This window comes from Apium graveolens, chromosome 9 (genome assembly GCF_009905375.1).
Source record: "Apium graveolens cultivar Ventura chromosome 9, ASM990537v1, whole genome shotgun sequence".
In the NCBI taxonomy this organism is placed as follows: Eukaryota; Viridiplantae; Streptophyta; class Magnoliopsida; order Apiales; family Apiaceae; genus Apium; species Apium graveolens.
This window is the reverse complement of record NC_133655.1, coordinates 7136358-7158655: the sequence shown is the minus strand read 5'-3', so window position 1 is coordinate 7158655 and position 22298 is coordinate 7136358. Positions and strand designations below refer to the sequence as shown.

Genomic DNA, 22298 nt, shown 5'->3' with positions numbered 1-22298 from the left:
ACCACGTCCACATCTTGCACCGCATCTTTCATTGTCATATTAAAAGTCCTAGCTCTAGGTTGAGCTGATGGTGCTATGAGAGACGGCGGTCCAGAAATCCTAAGAACATTGGCCTTTTGAACAGGCTCCTTGCAATTCCTGGCCACATGGCCCACCTTTCCACACTTGAAACAAGCCAAGTCAGGCTTCTTTGCTCCATTTGGACACTCTGAAGAGTAATCCCCTTTCTTGTTGCACTTGAAACATGTCGCGTCCAACTTATTACACCTTCCCGGGTGTCTCTTCCCACAATTCTTGTACTCTTGAATCTGAGGTCTGTTATCCTTCCCCGGTTGTCCTGCTTTCTGGAAAAGGTTCTTCTGAGCTCCGTTACCGGGTTTAAACTTCTGAAACTTTTGGTTCTGACCTCCACCATTCTTGCCAACCTTTCCTTTAAACTTTGAACTTCCTTGCTCTTGCTCCGAGCTTTCAAATTTCCTTTTTCTTCCTTTATTTTCTCTCCTTGCAGCTTCACGCTCTCCTTCCACTATCATTGCCTTTTGCACCAAGGTAGCATAATTCTTGATCTCCAACAACGCTACTTGACTCCTAATCCATGGCTTAAGTGCCTGTTGGAACCTCTTAGCCTTCTTTGTCTCCGTATTTACATACTCAGGTACGAACCTAGACAGCTCCGAAAATTTTACTTCATACTCCGCTACCGACATATCTTCTTGTCTAAGGTCCAGAAATTTCATCTCCAACTGATCTTGCATATAGCTCAGCAAATACTTCTCCAGAAACATCTCAGTGAACTTCTCCCATGTTAAGTCCTTTCCTTCCAACAACGCTTTCGAAGACTCCCACCAGAAACTCGCTTCATCTTTAAGGTAATAACTTGCATACTGAGCTTTCTTGCCGTCCTTAACTTCTGCTAACTCAAAAGCTTTTTCCATTTCTCTTAACCACGACTGTGCTTTAATCGGGTCCGGAAAACCTAAGAATTATGGGGGATGAACAGATTAAAAGTGTTTGAAATTGCCAACTTTAGGGGCCACAGGTTGTTGCAAAAGCTGAGCAAGTCTGCTCATCATGGTGGTTTCTAGGTTTACTTCTGGGCCTTGGGTTGGTATTTCTTCTTCTTGGTGATCTGGTGAGTTGGCCATTTCTTACAAACCTGATTGAGCAATTATTTAGCAATACGATAGCATGGCATATATACAACAACATTTTATTATGAAATCTTTTTGCGGGTTTTTAGCTTTACCCCATTTTGCTCATGAAATCCTATTACTACATAATTCTCATATCAGTGTTGTTTTATCATGGCACAGAATAGGGTATTACGAATTTTAAACATGGTTGTACAGAAACATGATATTTAGAACAGTTTATGAGATATTTAGGGTGCACAATGGAAAATAGGATAATGGATTTATTTAAACAAAGGGGTATATAAAGAAAAGTCTGGTTACCACAAGTTCAAAAATAAGGTACAATAATATAGCAGGGTTAAACAGAGGAAAAACTGGAAAATATCCCCCTATCTACCCCTAACTTCTAACAACTACTGCTACAATGTTCTGAAATACAACATAACAAATGAAAAAGGGATCCCGGCATCTTACCAAGTATCCCAAAGCCTACTGCCGCTGAAAAACAACAACAACGGGCTCAACCAACAGTCCCATCTAATAATCCAGAATCTCTCTCAACACAACCAACATCCAGCGAATGATCTTATGTAGCCTCCGGGCCTCAGCATCAGCATCACTAGTGGATGGTCCCTCATCCAATCTCCTCCGGGAAACTTGCTCCACCAACTGAATCCTAGCTCTCCACTCCTCCATCACTACTGAGGTCATCTGCCTAGAGTCTCGAATCAACCTATCCACCAAAGCTCCCAACTCAGGAATACGGGAGTAAACAAAGTCTCGGTCCTGGGCTAACTTGCCACCATCACTGACAGGTACAGTCTTAGGCATCTCAGACTCTGGCTCAGGGGCAGGGGTCTCTGAATCTGGCCTCAAGGGTGAAATCTGCATAGGGATCTCACTACTCTCAGAGGGATCCTCCTCTGGGTCTGAACTAATATACACAGGCTCCTCTAAAGAGGGTGGAATGGGGTCCACTGGGGTACCGGTCAAACTAATCTTAGAATCTGAATCACTACCACTACTCAGATCCTGAGAGAAAACACAAAACAGCAACCAAGAACAACGTTAGGGTTAAATAAAGCTTCCAGCTAACTCATACCCTAACTCTAGTTTCCATTTTAAGTAATACACACTTTCCTTAGACTATACCTAATAGTCTAACTCAACTCTATATGAGTCGAACTCTCTCGCGATATAAATATACCCAAAATACCCTTTTAATCCTAACTTGTCTCAGGGGCTAGATCATGTAGCTCTGATACCAACTTGTGACGCCCTCAATCTCGGGGTTAGGAAATGAGGACCCACACACCTTTAATCTAATAATTAAATAAGCATAAACCTTGATTAACTACTAATAGGATCAAACAGGATAAAGTATTAGACAAGATTATAACTACCAACCATAAAATATAACTTACAACCCCAAAATAATATTAAATAAACATAATCGATTCCGACTTGGAACCGAAAGATAACCCATTGTATATTTACAACCTTCTGGCTAAACGCTTTCTCACTCAAAAATACCACTACCTGCTCTGGCAACCGGAAGCCCTCAACACGGTAGGGACCACCAGGTACGCTCTTACAAGCAGTGCGCCTAAGCCTGGCCATCTTCTTGCTTAACTACCATGGTTAGATTAAAACAAAACATATGAGTATAAAACTCAGCATGTAACTATAAAGCAGTTCTACGATATAAAATCAACAATATACTTTACCAATCTCAGGGCATTCTACTTTATTTGTTCTAGGTGGCAGATTTCCATCTTTCGGGTTATGAAAGGGTTATGAAGGAAAAATGAGGGGCTCTCAAGGAACAAGGCTCGAAGCAGGTTGAAAGCCGACATTCATCACAAATCATTAAAGGATCAAAACAGATCTTTCATAAAGGAAAGCAACAATATTTCACTATATGGAACCAATTATATGATCAACAGATTAAAATCAGGGTTCACAAGCTTTAAGCTTCACAATATCACAATCAACTCTTTTCAAAGCAATATAAACCATTTTCATTTTTTTCAAAGAATCAATTACTGAGTAGGAAGTTTCAATTCCTTTTTAAAATCAATATAGAACCCTTGATTGGATCACTTTATCTTTCATTTCATTATAATACGGGTGATCATCCCGTACCGACCTCCATCCGGTCATTAAGGTACCATACGGCATAATTTCAGCCTTAAACTGGACTAGCCCCGCTAGCCTCTTACAATGACTGGACTAGTCCCACTAGCCTCTTACGTCCAATCCAATCCATCAGGAATTCGTTAGGAAAACCTTGAGTTGGAAAAAGTAGGTTTTCTAAATTCATTTTATCATTACCAAGAATATGAAATCATTCGGACTCTTTCAAGTCGAAACTCATTCTTATATTCAATTTCAAGAATTCAAAGTTAAGGAAATGAATCAAGGATAAACAAGATGAAATTCTAGGGGTTTTGAATCAATGATAACAAGGTACTTAAGTTAAAAGAATCAGACTGTTCCAAGGATCAATAGGGGATATGGTGATCAAAGAATATGGCATCATTACAAGGGGTTCATAAAGGTAATTATAGGATTTATAACAGTTCATGGCATAACAAATAAGCTGAACAGAAAAGATAGGTTACCAAAGGGTTGAATCAATAAGCTTAGCAGTAATGGTTTTATAAGATCAAAAACAGGGTATCTCAAATCAATAACAGGGTTTCAACAGTTCAATACTCTACATGGAATGAACAACATTCTCTCTATAACCATTTACACAAGTAATTAGAGTTACTTGTCTGAATTTGCTTTTCTGTTTCACAAAGGTTGAACTACTGCCACCTAGTATACCTTTCCCTTTCCTAGCCTGAATGCCCTCACATTCCGAATCTACAATCAAAACCAAAACCTCGATTAGTTTCTCAACTCTCGTTCCCGGAACGTTCACTCAATACGATAGCTCGATTAGGCTTCTGACTCGAACTATACGAGTATAGCTTATATACACACATGCACATAGCACATAACACATTCTTTTCTCATAGCCTTTATATCTCTATATATATACTCGATTGACTATTCTCCAAATCAAACATTTATAACTCATACGAACACACAATTTCATTCCTAGCTAATTACTTACGACCATTGCTATCACTTATAGCTTTTAAAATTAAGCAACTCAATTTCCCTTTTTCTTTTATCCTTAATTCGAACCAAAACAACAATCCCACAAGCAAAATCAAAGATTTTCACATATAAACACTCAATCATTCTTTCAATTACCAAAAATCAAGTTTTGACCTTTATTTTATATGGCCTATGCGGCCTTAACACTTATCACAATCAAGAATCAAACATGCAAAGCCCTTATTTGACATGCATCAAGTATATCATCCCAAACTAGTTTAATTTCATTCTTACAACTCATTTAAACTCATAATTCAAACGTAATCATGGATGATCACTCAATTTAACACTTAATTCAACTTAATCGAGTAGAAACATTCGAAATTTCCAAGAATCACAACATGCATGCATCAATTTGGACTATAACTCATTCTAATTACTCTACAATGTATAAAACAATCATAAATAGATCATTTGCACCAACAAATCAACAAGATTTTCCAAAACAACAAGAACCATTCGGCCTCTTCTAAGAATCCTCAGATGCAAACTCAATTTCAAATTTTTGCATCTTTAATCACACTAATCTCTTAACATTAAGCTAGATTAACATTCATAATCAACAAGAATCAACTCATCAACTTGTAAACTACAAAACCATTCGGCCTTTCAGAAGAAACCACATGCAAACACAAAATAATTGATTAAATACTAGAGCTCGGTGTTTAACATCATTGCTCACCACCGGTTCATCGGAGTTCATCACCGGTGGCGGTGGCATCACGGTGGTGCCCCTATTCGGGGGTTTCCAACCTTCAACCACCGATTTTCTCAAGTAATTACACACATGCAAGCACCCATCTTCACTTTAAATCATTTAAGAACCAAAACCCTTTTGTTTTCATGAAAACCAAATTCAAAACCACCAAATCCAACTTTGGTTTTTTCTCAAAAACTTGAAGATAGTGACATGCATGTATGTATATAGGTAGATATCACAAAATCTCACACAATCATGGTTCTATAACCGAAAAAGAGCGAAGAACAAGTGAGAGGTTGAGGAGAGAGTGTACTGAGAGTGAGAGAGAGAGAAATCCCGAGATGGATGAAGAAATGAGAGAAAAAGAAAGAGAAGAGAGAAGCTCGGGTAAAAAGAAAGAAAAGAGGAGGTGGGTGATATTATATACTACCAAGGGAGGGGTAGTATGGTAATTAGGTATCTCATTTCTGATTCACTTTTTATTCTTATAAGAAAATGAATTTGATTTGCAAATGTGTCTCTCGGAAAAGATGAATTTGATACGAATGATAATTTTAAGACGTAGATCTCGAAATTAGCTTTCCAACCATTACTCATAATAAAATTTTGAGCGAACGGTTGATTTTATACAATTTTCGCAAGTTTGTGCTATTAATAGCATTTTATCACATAAAAATCAATTTAAAATGCAACGATCACCAAATAAATCCGTCCATCATTTTTAGAAAGTCTACAGGATTATTACGAAGATAACATAACAAATCTCATGCAGTTATCTTACTCAGATAATTTTATAAAAATGTGCGAAGCTTAAATAAACCTTTATTTATATCAAATAATTCCCTTAAATCCATAAAAATATCAACAGATCACGTAATCATGTATACGGACAAGCAAACACATATACGAGCACATCAAAACTCATGTTTGATCATGGAAATTATCCTTCTTTAATATTATTCCCTTTTTACGCGTTCCGGGTCACGTTCTGTCTGACAGCCCGACGTTCAGCGTTTCAATTATGCTTCTCATTATCATTATCGACCGACATATCACTAGGACACAATACTTCATTTAAACATTCGTTTCACACAATCATACATATTTCACATTTTATATACTTTAAATCCTTATTAGGACGGGTTCCGTTCTACCTGACGGTCCGACAACACAGCTTAACTCCTAAGCTGACTCTTTAAATTGGAACGCTTTTACTTACACTCCTAGATTCTAATATACAGTAACGACAATTAACCATCACTTAATCACATAATCATAATCACTTCACATTAATCACACTTTATTACCTTCATTACGTCGCAAAATTCTCAGTCGTCACACATTATAATATTTCCATCACAATATACCCAACCCCAAATAAACTCACATTGTGAAGCCATTGTGTTACCCCAATGAAGATAGATCTAGGGTTGTAGAAATAAAATGAGTACCTTAAATTAGCCAATTGAATATGCAATCCCCATCTTTGGTATAAGAGATTCACTTCATTGTTAGAAATTAGCAAAAATAAATGGGTGTTTTCACAGATAGAGAATAGTGATAAGAAATATTTGACAGAAGACAACCTTATATTTTGTGTGTATTGGAGACACACGGGTTTGTGAAAAACATAAAACTATTACGCATTCAAGAGACACTTATTACAAATGCCCATTTGCTGAATGCGTAATATGCATAAAGATACTAATAATACATGCATATGGAATGGGTATTACCAATAACACAGAAAATGAATGTGTATTAGGATTTAACATAAAATTAAAATACATGATTTACTCATATGCCCTATGCGTAATAGGAATTAAAACCCATATTCTGAATGCGTATTCGCTTTTACCCAATACAGAAATGCATAATATTCATTTCATATTTATTTTTATATTTATTTTTGTAATTTTATTTAAATTTTTAAATTTAAAATGTGGTCCCTAATTAAATAATTTTTAATATTTTAGGGATCAGTAATTTCCATTTAGATTTTACAAACATTTAAATAATATATATTATATATTACACAATGATTTAGGGTTTAGGATTTAAACCCTAGTGTAACGACTGGAAACTTTACGTTTATATTATATCATGATTATAATAAAATATGTGAATTAATGTGTCATTTATGTGTGATTATCTGATAAACCCTAACTGTTACGTGATACGTGTATTCCATGTCATTTCTGTATTTTAAGGTATTTTTCAGATATTTTATTATGCATTTATAGGTTTTATTTCAAACGTTTTATGACCCAAACGATGATTTTAAAGCCAGTATTTCAAATAAAATAATGGGCCTTATTTTTCATCAAATGGCTTTTACAATCGCCTTGTTCTGAACATCTAGATAATTTATAAATTTTCTCGTTTTGCGAAAAAATGATTTTTCTGGGCCCCATTGGGTGTCAAAAACCCCACAAAAATCACATTTTTATTTTTATAAAATTATAGGACTTTCATTTATATTATTTCTTTGCATTTTTGCATTATTCACAATTTTTGGGATTTTTTGGCATATATATTGCATATATAAATATTTATAAATTAAATTTTAATACTCAAAAATTATAAAAATTAGGGCCCAATATTTTTATTTAATGTATAATTAGCCCCTTAATTTTAATTAGGAGTATTATTTTTACTACTATAAATAGCCTAATTTTTATTTAATTAATTATAATTAATCATTAAAATATGCAAAATTACCAAAATTTCTCTGAAATCGGGTCGGGAAGAACAGGTTCGGGTCGAAGAATCAAGTCGTGATTTCTCACTGATTACAGCATCAAATCGTGTGATTCAAGTACTAAAATCGAAGGTTTTGATCCGTTCTTTCTGTTTCTTGCATCAATTTCACGTTTTATTGCATCGTTTTTGATTTTTGATTTCTAGGATTTATGTTCGAATTAGGGCTTTTTGATTCTGGGGTTATTGTGATGTTTTGATGATTGATATAGCTTTGTTAGATGATTTACAGTCGATTCATGGTGTTTAATTGAACAAACGATGCTTGGATAATGATTCACGATTTCTAGGGTTTAGGTCGAATTTTCAAAACACAACTCGATGATTTCTGTGAATATTTGGTTCTTGTAATGTTAGGGCTTTGATTGTATATGTTCTTAGCTTCATTTTGCACTATATAACGTTTGATGTTATGTACAAATGAATGATTTGGATTTTTGGTCGGAGTTCTTGATGATTTTGATCGGAGAATGATATACAGGGATGTTTCTGGTCGATTTTGGCCTGAAACAGATTGGGGAAGTAGTTTGGGATGTTTTGGGATCAAAAACGGAACCAAACGGTGTCCGTTTGGCCAGGAATGGGACTCGCCGGAGTCCGGTGAAGTCACCGGATTCTGGGTTTAAACCCAGATCCCGGTGGTGTTCTTCACAGACCCGGAATCCAACCCGGTTGACCCGTTTCCAGAACCCGGTTTTGATCCACCTTGTCAGATGTCTGTTTTCTGACATATGTTTCTGGAAATTATTTTTACTTTTTATTTTTATTAATTTTAAAATCAGTTTTATTTATTTTGTAAATTGATTAATTAATTATTTAATTATTTAATTTATATTATAAATAATTCTGAATTATTTTTTAAAAATCAGATTGAATTATTTTCTTAATTATTTATTATTTATTTATTACTTATTAATTACTTAAAAGTGATTAATTATTTTGATAATTAATCAAATAATTTTCAGTAAATCATAATAAATTTATTTTAATTTCAAAAATTATAGAAAAATTATTTTTAATTCTGATTTTCTTAAATAATGATTTAAAAATTATTTTTGGGTTTTAAAAATTAGTAATAATTATTTATAATGATTAATAAATGGAATTATCAGTATTTAATTAATAATAATTCAACCGTTAGTCCGTTTTGCGTGAAACGAAAGCCTGTTAACTCAGAAAAATGAATCCTTTTCATTAAAAATAATATCAAAGCTTAATTTTTTTTAGAAGTTAGTTGATTTTGTGACTTGTTTGATTATCAGTCAAGTTACGTGCCGAGACGAGTCCGAAAAATTCCAGAAAAATGGGAAACGAGTCAGATAACGATCAGTTGAGCGATCAGCGAGTCGATTTTGGTTTTAAAAATTATTTTAACCATAAAAATGATTATGTGCTTATGTGTATTACGTGGTTAATCGAGTCTTACTTGCTTATATGTAATACATGAGTCAGTCATAAGCGCATGGGTAGATGTTAAGATCAGTTTGAAGTCGATTCAAGATGCAAATGAAGTACGACGTGACTTAACCAGTCTGTTTTGCCAACAGAAGCTAAGCCAGCCAGGCCAGTTGAGTTGGTAATAGTCCAAGGTGATAGACATAAGTGATTCAATTGCAGTAAGTCGCGCAGAAGGCAAGTTTTTCCTCTATTCTACTTTCGGAATAGTGATATTGATTCAAATATTTATCACATTTACATTCTCTTGATTATTGTTCTTGATCACTAATATACAATCCCTATTCCTTTGTTCATATTTCATTTCAATTCTTGATTTCTCCGTTTCTTTGGATTCTTGATTCATATGATGTTGGTAACACATGGAGATTGATATATTCTAGTGTTTGGAATATATCAAAGCATACTGATTGTCCCGGTTGCTAAGCGATGGACTAGATAATGATATTTTGGGATTGAGTGTGTCTTAATCCTGAGGATCGGGATGACTGGTGCCTCGACGTGGGCCGTAGTGCCTGGGTACCCGACTGGATCTATATACTGAGATATGGATCTGCATTATATTCTGACTGATCAGCAGAATATAGATGCGAACTTGTGTCCAGTTTAGTTTATTTGTACTCGCCAGTAATGGCCTTCTTCCTATTCTCGTGAGGTTATATCTTGGCAGATATACCTGGGATGGCGGATTCATTTAAAATGCTTTAACACTGTTTATATGTTTATGGACTTGTTGAGCAACTTTTGGCTCACCCCTTTTGTTGTTATTCACCTTATTGTTTTCAGTTAAGAAGGAATATGAAACCAATCAGGACTCGAGTGGTAAAGAAGCGAGTCAAGCCTCGGGATCCTCTTATACCCAAGGTGTTGATCCCAATCCAGGAAGAAAGCTTTGAGTTGTCCGAGCAGGTGGAGTGTTGATAGATAGTATGTGTGTGTGTTTGAATAAAAGTTGAACTTAGTTTAAAATGAATTAGACAATGGTTTGTAATAAAGAGAGTTTGTGAGACTTTGAATGTTGGTTTGTAATAAAAGTAGTTAGTGGTTCTTGTTTTCATACTTCAACCTAAAAAGATCCTGGTTAGTGTTAAAGGGGTTTAATTTCATTTCTTTATTAATTGTTAATCAGATTGTACAGGTTTGGTGATTAGCTAGTAACCCCCAGACTTATACCCCGGGTCCGGAGGGCGTTACACCTAGAGCCTAAACCCTAATTTATACTAGGGTTTAGGGCCTAAATCCCTAGAGCCTAAACCTTAATTTATACGAGCTTGGTTACCAAACTTTAATTTAGGAACCAAACTCTAATTTAAAACGGAGTCCCTAATTAAATAATTTTTAATATTTTGGAGTTCAATAATTCTCATTTGGGTTTTACAAATATTTAAAAAGTATATAATATATTACACAACGATTTAGGGTTAAGGATATAGGGGTCTAAGAGCAACTCCTATAGAATCCTAGCATGTTCCTCAAAAATATTATTATAAAAATGAATCCTAGTGTTTTAGGATATTTTATTAGAGCAACTCCAACAACTTAGCTATTTGGAGTTTTAAAGTCTAATATTATGAGTATGGAGAAAAAAATTACTCCAAAAGTATCCAAGTGATTCCTTAAATCATTAAAATTCACTAAGATCTTCTTCCCCTTCCTTATCTTTAGCTAACATCTCTTCTCTTCTAACTTTTATTTTATAATATATATTTGAAACAAACACTTTCTCTTTCTTCACTTTAGGTAATAATGTTACTTTTTAATGATTAAATATTACATAAGTAATTAATATAGGGAATGTTGTTGGAGTTGAGAATAGTTATTGATGTCTTAAGTTATTAAGATCCAATATTTTATATTAAATTTTGGGAATGAACTAAGAACCTGTTGGAGATGCTCCTATAGTTCAACTCCAACAACATTCCTTATAAGTCTATCCTAGTAATATTTTATTATTATATTTAAACTCTAGTTATGCATTTGATATGGAGAAGGAGAGAGAAATGATTTTTTTATTATTAAAAGTAAGATAAAGAATCACTAGTGGTTTCTAATAAATAAGACATGAGTGGAGAATGCTAACTTTTTAAGGAAGCACTAGGATGCTGTTGGTACTCTATTTTATACAAGATTCCTTAAATTTTGGTTTAGGATCTTAAATAGCTAACTTGTTGGAGTTGCTCTAAACCCTGGTAACCGACCATAAACTTATGCAACCCTAATATAAAAATCACATGTAATTTAACTGTTTTAATATTTTAATATTTTAGAGTTCAACAATTTCAAATTTGGGTTTAAAAATATTAATACAAATTATATATTTTATTTTTTTAATAAATTCCAAAAAAATATATATTCTTTTCCAAATTTTATAACCTGCATGTCAAATGTGTATTACATAATGTCTAGCCTTATTACGTATTTCTCATATTTGTAATACGCATTACCTATTTTCAAAATCCGTGTTAAGTTTAACTGCACCGCTGAGTTTTTATCAGGCCCATAATACGTATTTCCAGCATGCTTGTCACGTAATACCCCTTCCGTCAATGCATATCATTGGCTGTTACACGCCCTTTGTATGCGTAATACATACTCTAAAAATAAAAAAAACAAAAAGATTAACATATTATGCATTCTTGCAATGCGTATTAGTTGTTACCCATCCCACAAATGCGTAACAAGCGGGTATAAATGGCCACAACCAAATCGCGAAGGTATTCATGTACATCTTTTGCAAAAAAACGTAACTATCGCCTTCGCCCTGAAAATCGCATGTCCTTAGCTCTTACAAAAAATACGTGTTTATAACATGAGTCATCTAAGCTCAGTTGTTGCTAAGACTTTTGAACATTGCACTATCCATAATGTGAAGATCAATTGTGAAACTACTGTTTTTTGAAGGTCAATTGTGAAAGCAGGAGAGATGCAGGTTGAATTGCTCCGTAAACCATTATCTTGCTTTTTAATTTTTAGAATATCTGTATTCATTTAGTTAAGCAATTCGGGAAAAAACGGCTAATTATTTAGCTCATTTATTTATTTTTCAACCTGATTGTGTGATCAGTCGGTAGTGTCAGATTGAACTTTTTCAAATTATCAATGAAGTTTGCTCTAAATTTGATAAAAATAAATAAACAGATACTGTATTGAATCCAAAAAAAAATTACAAACAAATTTTATATAACAATTTAATAAGTCAAGTATACAAAGGCCCTTACTCAAACCAAACTGGCCCTTGACAGATCTTTAAAAACCACAAATAAATCTCCACTGATCAAACAATCTCTCTCTCCCAGATCTATCTCATCTCTCCCAGATCTATCTCATCTCTCCCAAATCTCCCAAATATCTCTCTCCCCCCTCTCATCTCTCTCTCGCGCGCGCGCTCTCTCTCTCCCCGCCAAACTTATAACTTAAATGTCCATGGACACTTCCAATACAACCCCTACCTCAACCCAGCCACCCCCACCGCCAAAACAAATCTTCATCCTCTCCGGTCAAAGCAACATGGCCGGCCGCGGCGGCGTAACAAACAAGCACTGGAACAACATCATTCCACCTCAATGCACTCCCCACCCCTCCATCCACCGCTTCACCGCCGATCTCAAATGGGTCCCAGCTAAAGACCCTCTCCATGCAGACATAGACACTAAAAAAACATGCGGTGTGGGACCCGGCATGCCATTTGCAAATGCTGTTAAGGATGTTGTCGGGGAAGTAGGGTTAGTTCCTTGTGCTGTTGGTGGGACCGCTATTAAAGAGTGGGCCCGGGGGTGTCATTTGTATGAGAATATGATCAAGAGAGCTAAAGCTTCAGTGGAGAATGATCAAGAAGAGATCAGAGCCGTGCTTTGGTATCAGGGAGAAAGTGATACTTCGTCGAAACAATGTGTTGAGGCTTATAGGGGAAATATGGAGATGCTTACTGATAATGTGCGTCTCGATCTTGGTTTGCCTCACCTTCCTATAATCCAGGTTTGTTTTTTACATTTTTTCGTGTTTTATTTTTTAAATTCTATAAATTTTAGTTGTGTTAAGGTATACATGATTCTTTGCGGGAATTTGAAAAGAAATTGTTAAGTTATCAGTTCTCGTAAAACCATAAGGTGTTAGGAATTGGATTTATCGGGATCATATTCTATCATTAAACGAAATGATCAAATATCACTGATAAAGTTTCACAGTGTAGACCAATATTTCACAATTTTAAAATCAAGTACAATTCTGTGTGAGTAATGAGGGATTTACGCCACAATGCTTCACTGTAGTTGATATGTTGTTGCAAAATAGGAGGTTAGATACCTGGCAATTAGAAGGCTAAAGCGGCGTCTCACTAAGAAGCACAGAGTGAGAGTGTAAATTCACTAATAAGAAGCAGAGAGTGCGAGAGTGTGAGAATTGGAACTTTCACTTTCACATATCTTTAAGGTTTTTAATGTATTTCTGTTAAATAGTATACTAACTTTGTTTATGTTTTGGTCGACCAATTGGCAATTGTTGTGGCAATTTTTTGCTAATCAAATGGTGAGTTACACTTGTTTATGTACTTGCATACTATTCAAGGTCTGAATCCGCAGCCACAGTAAATGTAATGTTGAAAAATGAGTGTTTAAATGTTTTACAGGCTTAGTAATGACAACCAAGTCAGTGTGTGTTGCAAATTAAGTGCTAAAAACATTTTTTTTATTAAGTGCCGTGTGTGATGTGTATTTAAAATGTGCAAGCCATTTTTAGATGGAAGGCCACCAGAATGATTCACCAATAAGCAAACAGTTTGAGAAGTTTTGCGCTCTATATAAAATTATAAGTGTAACGGTTAATCGCAAGTATCTAGAATGTGCAATGCCACTCTGACAGGGGAAGACTAATATGTTGTTTCACTTGGAAAGCAAGAATTTGAGAATTTTCACTTTTAGATATCAATTAGTCTTTCTGATGAATGCCAATCTGGTTATGTTTAGAATATCCAATTGGCACTTGTTCTATGAGTTAGAGGTTTTTTACTGGAAAATCAAAACAAAAATGATAAAATTTAAAGTGTGGATTACAATTTAGTTGTAATGATATAGTTTTCTAAGAGTCAATGTATAGTTGTCAATTGAGCGTGTAAATATTTATACTAGGTGTCTCACATGTTTGGAATATGCAAGTGCAAGCCACTCTTTGGATGAAAGGCCACCACTATGTTTCACCATTAAGCAAAGATCTCGAAAATTTTCATACTATTTATATACTTATAACATTCGGGGAACTATAAATGTGTTTATGTAGGTGGCAATTGCATCTGGAGATAAGAAGTACTTGGAAGAGATACGAGAAATACAGAAAGCAATAGATGTGCAAAATGTAGTGTGTGTAGATGCCAAAGGATTGGAACTCAAGGAAGATAAGTTGCATCTAACCACAGAGGCATGTGTTGAATTGGGTCAAATGCTTGCCCATGCTTATCTCACCCACTTCCATTCCAAGTAATTAGTTCAGCTGGGACTTCTAAGTTCTGATATAATATTGAAATTGCGTTATGTCACTTGCAACTTGCAAGTAGGAACTTGTTTTGTTGTGGTATAAGATCAGGAGATCTTGTTATGACAGAAATATGTTATTGGAAATGTCCCAAACGCGCCCCCAGCTGGCTGCTACAACAATACATTATGTTTATTTGGAATTTAGATGTATTGTACCAAACGTGTTGTGTATTTGTCCGTTTCATGTGTGTTTCATTATTGGAATTCCTCGATGTGTTTCCCCAAGGTCTTTTTTTGTAGACATTTATTATATATATGATATTGCAACTTAGTGTTCTGTGAGTCATTTTATTCCATGTCAGATCTGTTATAACTTCGTTAGTTATATCTCTACTGGTGCGTCTGCTTATATTTTATTGATGCAAGTTGCAACGCTTACCCTTCTGGCCTTTTCACCTTTTCACGTGTCTTTAAAGCTAGCGGCCTCATCAAACGTCGACTAAATTGATACGAAGGTACATACATCTTTTGCCTTCAGTCACTGCTGCTTCAGTGAACCACACAGAGTTTTGATGAATTGTAGCTTCTTTTTATATCCCCAAACGTTTGTGATGCAGTTTGTTGTAGTTTCCCAATCAGCAGTTTATCTGTTCGATTATATTATATGCCATTAAAGATTCATTGCACACTTAATTTCAGGGTAGTGCTCCTTTAAAGTTGGAACGGTTATATAATCAGGTACTTTCTCATTATGACGTTTTTGATTTTTGGTTAGTGGTTAGATTTTCGGTGTATACTAATATTACATGAGTTATATGTGAGTATTTTACATTCTTAATCATGATTGCTGTGACACCAAAACTGTATGGTGCTCTATTTTAGGCTGCATTCATAAAAGAAATGAAAATGAAGTATCATTCTATTATGTCATAAGGAAAAGGGATTTTAGCCAGTGTTTAAGGTATATTTGGGCATGGGTTCTCTCGGGTTATCAAAACCCACAAATCCAACTCCATATATGCCACGATATGTAAATTAATTGCAGTCACTAATTTTAAGGTATTGGGTTCTAATATATGAGCATTATACAAGCTTTACTAGGAAGAAAGCGAAACTGGTTGCAAGGGCTTCTCTTGTTACTCTAATTGTTTGTCAGCTCCCAATCCGCAACTAAAGTGCCATTTTGCAGCCTGCCCTCTCCTAATGTGTTCTTTGGTCTCATTTTTGTAGTTCATAATTAAATACAGACTAATTTAAACTACAAATTTTTAGTTGAATTATGTTAAACCCTTCATTTTCATTTGATTGCAGGATACTGGAATGTCTATTACTTTTCTTCTTGCAACTGTACTCTTTCTCTACTTCTCTCTATCTTTTTATATATGTAATTGCATCATGTATCTCACCATTGAATTTTCAAATTCATATTGACCTCTACTAAATCAAATCAGTATTGCTCAGTACCACTTTAAGGCCATTCTTTGTATTAGCTTCTGAACTAAATTATTTGATATTGAATAAGAGAAAGAAATTCACATTATTTGATCAATAACTACCTATATGTATAGGCTTAGAGAAAACAAGTTATCCTATAAAAAAGGAACTACTAGATAATCTTACTTGAAAATTTTACCAACTAAAATTCAGGACTAAATGAGAAACTAATTTTATCAAGACAAGTCAGCTAAAACTTATTCAAATTTTAGGCAAACTCTCACAATATCTAACACTCCTCCTTGAGATTTGTCGTATTCATCCCTAATTTCATCCAAAAATACTCAAATCTTGACTTGGGAAGTGCCTTCGTCAAAATGTCAGCAAGTTGTACATCAGGAGAGCACTAATATACCTTGATAAGACCATTCTTTTCATCTTCTCTAATAGAGTGAAACTTTACATTTATGTGCTTGGTTCTTCCATGTTATACTGGATTCTCTGCAATTGCAATAGCCGACTTGTTATCGCAGAAAAGATTTGTTGGTGAGCTTTGTTCCTGCTCAAGTTCAGTCGGCAATTTTTTTAGCCAAATTGCATGATTTGAAGCAGCTGCTAGAGAGACATACTCAGCTTCCGCATTTGATTGCGCCACTACTTCTTGCTTTCTCGCATTCCAACAGATCACACCTGAACCGATTGTAAATACATTACAGAAGTACTCTTCATATCATCAATGCTTCCTGCCCAATCGCCATCAGCATAACCCTCTAGCTTAACTCCTGTGATGTCAAAATAATAACCATCCAGTTTAACTCATCTTGTCTTCAGATACCATATCCCAAGATTACTTGTACCCATTATGTACCTCAACACTCTCTTCGTTATTCACATGTGAACTTATGAACCTCGAAAGCGGATTTGCTAAAAACATCAAATCAAGTCTTGTTGCCGTCAAATATAGTAGGCTGCCTACTAAGCTTCTATATGTAGAGGGGTCCTCAAGCTTCTCACAATCATCTTTTAAGATCTTCTCATTTTGTACCAATGGAGTTTTTACTTCTTTCCAAGAATCTGACTTGAACTTTTTGAGAATATCAATAGCATATTTTTTTGAGAAATGAAGTACCTAAACTACATTGATTTATCTCCATTTCAAGAAAGTAGTTCATGACACCTAGATCAGACATTTCAAAGACATTATGCATCTCCATTTTGAATGTTTTTATCAATTGTGGGTTGCTTCCTATCACAAGCATGTCATCAACATAAAGTAAAGTAACCAGTTTTAAACCGTCATCATTTAGCCCGCAAGGATTGGCTCAGTTGGTTAAGGAGGGGATAATTATCCTCTTGGTCACAGGTTCGAATCCCACGGGAGGAGAATTTATGATTATGCCTCCTGAACCAGAGACTGTTGCTTAAGTGCGGTTTATCTTGGTTCACGCGGTTTGCAGGCTATTGCGTGAGCCCGTAGAGTTTACCCAGTGCACACTCGAAAGATAGCGGCTGCGGATTTCCTACGGAGAAAAAACTTCTGCTATACCATGTCTTTGGGGCTTGCTTCAACCCATATAAAACTTTACATAACTTGTACATATTATATTCTTCTCCAACAATTTCAACACTTTCTGGCCTTTTAACATAAATTTCTTCAAGAAGTATATCATTCAAAAAAGCTGATTTTACATTTAAGTGGTACACTTCCAATCCTTTTTGACCAGCAAGTGCAAGTAGTAGCTACATCGTGTCATGTCTGGCTATGGTGCAAATGTGTCACCATAATCAACTACAACAACTTGAGAAAAGCCTTTCACAACCAACCTGGCCTTGTGCTTAAAGATTGAGCCATCCAAATTAAATTTAGTTCTAAAAACCCATTTCACGCCGATTGCCTTCTTACCTTCCGGCAAATCTACCAATTTTCAAGTTTTATTCCTTTCAATGGAATTTATTTCAGCTTTCATTACCTCTACCCATTCTGATTTCTTTTCTGCTTCTTTGTAACTTATAGGTCCAGGATGGACAAGGTTACATCTCTCGTATACATCAGCTAATAATCGCACCTTTAACACGGATATATTTGAAGTTCTTTCTACATTAATCTGACTTTTATTTGATGTAGCTTCTTTTTCTGGTGTTATTTTTGATAAAGTGGTATGATCATAGTTGCTAACTTCTTTCAAATCCCGGTCCAATACGAATCCTCGTCAAAGTTCACATCTCTACTAATCTCAATTTTCATTCCACTTAAGCTATAAACTCTGTAGCCTTTTGCATCTGTTGTATATCCAAAAAAATCCATTTTCAGCTTTTTCATCAAGCTTGCGTCTTTTGACAGTTGGAACGTGAGAGTAGCACATAGATCCAAATATCTTAAGATCTTCGACATAAGATTTTTCTCCAAACCACGCCTCTATAGGTATTTTTCCTTGTACTGATTTAGTTGGAAACTTGTTAAGCATATAAAGAGATGTATTGACTGCTTCAGCCCATAAAGACTTTGGCAGCTTCTTCTCAAATAACATGCACCTTGCCATTTTCATTATTGTTTTGTTCTTTCTCTCGAAGACTCAATTCTGTTGCCGTTAGTATGGGACTGTAAATTGATGTAAAATTCTAAAATTTTCACAAAATGCATTAAACTCTTTTGAGGTATATTTCCCGCCATTATCGGTTCTGAGCATTTTAACCATCAGCCCAGTTTGAGTTTTAACCAATTTTTTGAAACTTTTAAATGCATACAGTACTTCTGACTTGGATTTTAAAAAGTAAAACCATGTCATTCTGATGAAGTCGTCAATAACTAGAGCAGAATACAAGTTGTTATTCAATGAAGGTGTACTTATTGGTTCACAAATATCTGAGTGGATTAATTCAAGCTCGTGAGTAGCCCTTTTGGCCAAATTTTTGGGAAATGGATGTCGATAATGCTTCCCTAGCTAGCTCGCAACTTTTGCAAGTTTTAGTATTAATTGTGATTTTAGGCCTATTTTCAACCATACCAGCTTCTTGCATGAATTTTAGTGACTTAAAATTAAAGTGATCATATCGTTTGTGCCGAACAGCACTCTCATCAATCTTAGCACTAAAAACATGGCCTAAATCAAGTTTTAAATAAAAAAATATTTCATGTCATTTTCAGTTTTGCTATCTCTATGCCACGTACATCAGTAATCAAGTAATATGTATCTTTAAAAGATACCACATACCCATTTCTTACCTTTTGTGCAACACTAAGCAAATTTTGATCTAATTTTGGAATATAAAGAACATTTGCAATGATTTTCATACCTTTCTCGATGTTGATAGCAACATGTCCTTTGCCTTTTGCTTGCACATTTTCACCATTTTCAAGCTTAATTTTTGGTTTAACTGATGTATCAATAGACGTAAAGATTGAAAAATACCTGATCATGTGACTAGTACACCCACTGCCGATTAACCAAGTATTTAGATCATGATAACCAATTGTTTGTAATGCCACAAATGAATACTTTTCATTATTTTAATCCTCTGCACCCATATTTGCTTGCTGTGTTGGCTGCTCCGATTATTTCTTTTTGGCTTTGTAATACTTCTCGTTGTAACCAAGTTTTTTTGCATAAATTACAACGAACAGACGGTTTATCTTTGTACAAACAATCTTTGTCAACGTGATTGGGTCTTCAACAGTGGGAGCATGGTGAAAAGATTCCCTTTCTTGAAGGTCCTTCATATCTTCCTTTTTTATTTTCTAGAAATGCTCCTTCAGTAGATACATCACCTCTAATCGAAACTCTTTGCTCCTGTGCGTGAAGCTTGCTAGTTGGTGATGTGTTATTTTATATATACCGCAAGCGCACGGTGTCTATTGCTAGTAAAAGGTGGCAAGTGCAAGTTGTATTCACAAGGAGAGAAGTTCTATCAATTTCGACTCAATTACTATAGATTGTTTCAAGAGAAAAATGATTGTGTGAAGAATATTTTAACTAACTGATAACTATAACTAAATAACACTAAACTAATAGATTCTAAACAAAGAATTAAAAATTAAGGGCAATTAGGTCCACCATGCTTATATAATAATTGGCTTCTAAGCTAAATCAATAAATGTGATCGCATAACTAAAGTATGTCAATCACTCACGAGCATTAACACTCTCGAAATCTTACACAATTTATCACTTCTAGTAATTTAATTAGTTAGGTAATTAGAGCAACGATTAATCTCTCCCAAGCATTAACGCTCTCAGAAATTCAATGATACTCCCGCTCTCACTTTCAATTTTGCTAATCGTATGTGTGCCTCACGTGAGTAAAATCTCCTGATCTATTACTCCTATTGCATAAAATTAATTCATGATATCGTCCAATTACATAAATTAATAATAAAACATAATCAATTATAATTAACCATAATAAATCGAACTACTGTGAAAATTATGCCAAGATTATAGTGCATACATGGCTTCCCCACTATGCCCTAGAAAAGACTACTCGCTAATAATTACACAAGTAAAATATTTAAGACAATAAATAAGCATAATTGACCTAATAAAAACACGTAAGAAAATCAGATAAGAAAACTTGTAACATTCAATCTTGTCACGAGATCAAAATTCATGGTTTTCTTCTCTGTATATAAAACCCTAACTCTTTCTACTCTACAATAATACGTATCTAATATGTCTAAAAATAATAATAAAATCCGATTTCTTGTCTCCTAATAAAAGTATTTTCTTATCCTAATAAAATTACAAGTTAAACTTCTAGACCGGGTAGGATTTCTTATTAAATATTTGTAGTTGTCTGTTTACTACAGTTTCTGGCCTGCTCCAGATGGATACTCCTTACTGGACCATCTCTGAATTAAATAGAATTCTGTGGGCTTCGCGTGAACTGTAAGATCGTCAGAAACAGACTTCTAGAACTCAAGATACGGCTCAAACAGTATTTGTAGTCTATGTAGTCCAATAATACGAATTTTCTGAAAATAAGACTTTTTGCTCCAAATCCTTCCAAGTATAGAATTTCCTTGTAATCTACAATAAAATATCAAAACCTATTAAATAAATATCCAAAACAGTGCAAATCACAATAAATATGAGAATAAAATTATATAATATATATATATAAATATACCTTATCAGTTAGCTCTGCAATTGTAAATTCTTTCATGTCAAATGACTCTTCAATTGCAGAGATCTTGGATTAAAACTTTTGAGACACTGAGAACATGATTTTTTCATTGACCTTCTGATCCGTGAATGCCTCGCCAAGAGTATTTTAAAAATATACATTCGGATGATAGTCCTGAACACTGGGATACAGATGATGCTTACGTTAACGTCAATTGTGATGTTACTAGTTTCACAACTATCATAGGTTGAATTGCTGGATATTTGATTGTAATACTTTTTAAATCGAAGAATTTGAATATTTTATGTGTTAAGCTATCTGAAAACAAAACGGAAATTTTTTAGCTTATTTTTTATTTTACAATCAGATTGTAGTTGACATTTCGAAGGTTTGTTCTCGTTGGATTATAATATTTTAACTAGCGTAATAGCCCGTGCGAGTCACGGGCCTTTAAACATATTGAAATATTATTTCAAACAAATTTGCATCTCTACAAAAATAATTTTTGAATACGATAAATGTTTGTTTTAACTTTTTATTGAATCGTCTTACTCCTTTTCTTTGAATCCTAAACAGAAATTTTTTTATCACTGATCCCCGCCGTCCCCGTCGGAACGGGGATTCTCGCGGGGATGTAGGAGATGTAGAGAATAATTAAAAAAACAATTTTATATTTTAGTATATTTTTAAATTAAAAATAGTGTACTAATTCGTTATATATAAAAATATTGATTATATCTCATATTTTTAATATCAAATCATATTAAAATTTATTTGTAATGTAAATGAATGACAAATTAAAAATATATATTATATCATAATGTAAAAAAGTTGATCAATAAAATTATAGATTATTTTAAAATTATTATATTTTTTTAAATACTGTTTTTATAAAAATTTATTTAATCAAATATATATACAAATATAAAAAAAATATTATCAGGGTTGATTAAGATAATTTTTAAATGTAAATTGAGTGAAAAAAATATATGAAGTGGTGATATTTTTAAAATTTTATAATAAAACTACAAAAACTAAATAAAAAGGAGACACATAAATA

The 22298-nt window shown here is 34.2% G+C and overlaps 1 protein-coding gene across 1 annotated transcript; it reads left to right on the top strand.

Moving 5' to 3' along the window:
* Positions 1 to 12447: 12447 nt before the first annotated feature.
* On the top strand, positions 12448 to 15015 carry LOC141687269 (putative carbohydrate esterase At4g34215). The gene is made up of 2 exons (XM_074492477.1): positions 12448 to 13194; positions 14491 to 15015. The coding sequence occupies exons 1-2, from the start codon at positions 12637 to 12639 to the stop codon at positions 14689 to 14691; spliced, it is 759 nt and encodes a 252-aa protein (XP_074348578.1). The 5' UTR covers positions 12448 to 12636; the 3' UTR covers positions 14692 to 15015.
* Positions 15016 to 22298: the final 7283 nt, after the last annotated feature.